The sequence below is a fragment of the Penaeus monodon genome, chromosome 21 (assembly GCF_015228065.2).
Source record: "Penaeus monodon isolate SGIC_2016 chromosome 21, NSTDA_Pmon_1, whole genome shotgun sequence".
Lineage (NCBI taxonomy): Eukaryota > Metazoa > Arthropoda > Malacostraca > Decapoda > Penaeidae > Penaeus > Penaeus monodon.
In genome coordinates, this window is record NC_051406.1 from 10,458,763 (window position 1) to 10,459,008 (window position 246).

At 42.3% G+C, this 246-nt stretch overlaps 1 protein-coding gene across 1 annotated transcript in view; it reads right to left on the reverse strand.

The window, feature by feature from the left end:
• Positions 1-127, reverse strand: part of LOC119586204 (calexcitin-2-like) — a gene marked incomplete at its 5' end in the record, with an annotated part of 119,930 nt that extends 119,803 nt beyond the window's left edge. Inside the window, 1 exon segment of the mRNA XM_037934906.1 lies at positions 67-127. Within this exon segment, the coding sequence (XP_037790834.1) occupies positions 67-127 (61 nt within the window).
• Between the last annotated feature and the right edge of the window lie 119 nt (positions 128-246).

Here is a 246-nt window from a genome sequence, read left to right on the forward strand (position 1 = left end):
CTCCCCACAAGCACCCTTACACCCACCAAGAAGACACACACTTCTCCGTCACAGACCAACACTCACCGAAGAAGGTAGTGAAGACATGAAGTAGCTTCGCCCGGCGGAACTTGGAGAGGTCAGACATCTGCAAAAGGAAGAAAGAAAAGGTAATAGTAATAAAAAAAAATCTATGATGATTTATCGTAATATCTGGTCCTGATATTTATCTCACTAATGATAACCAGCACAGACATCTGCAAATTG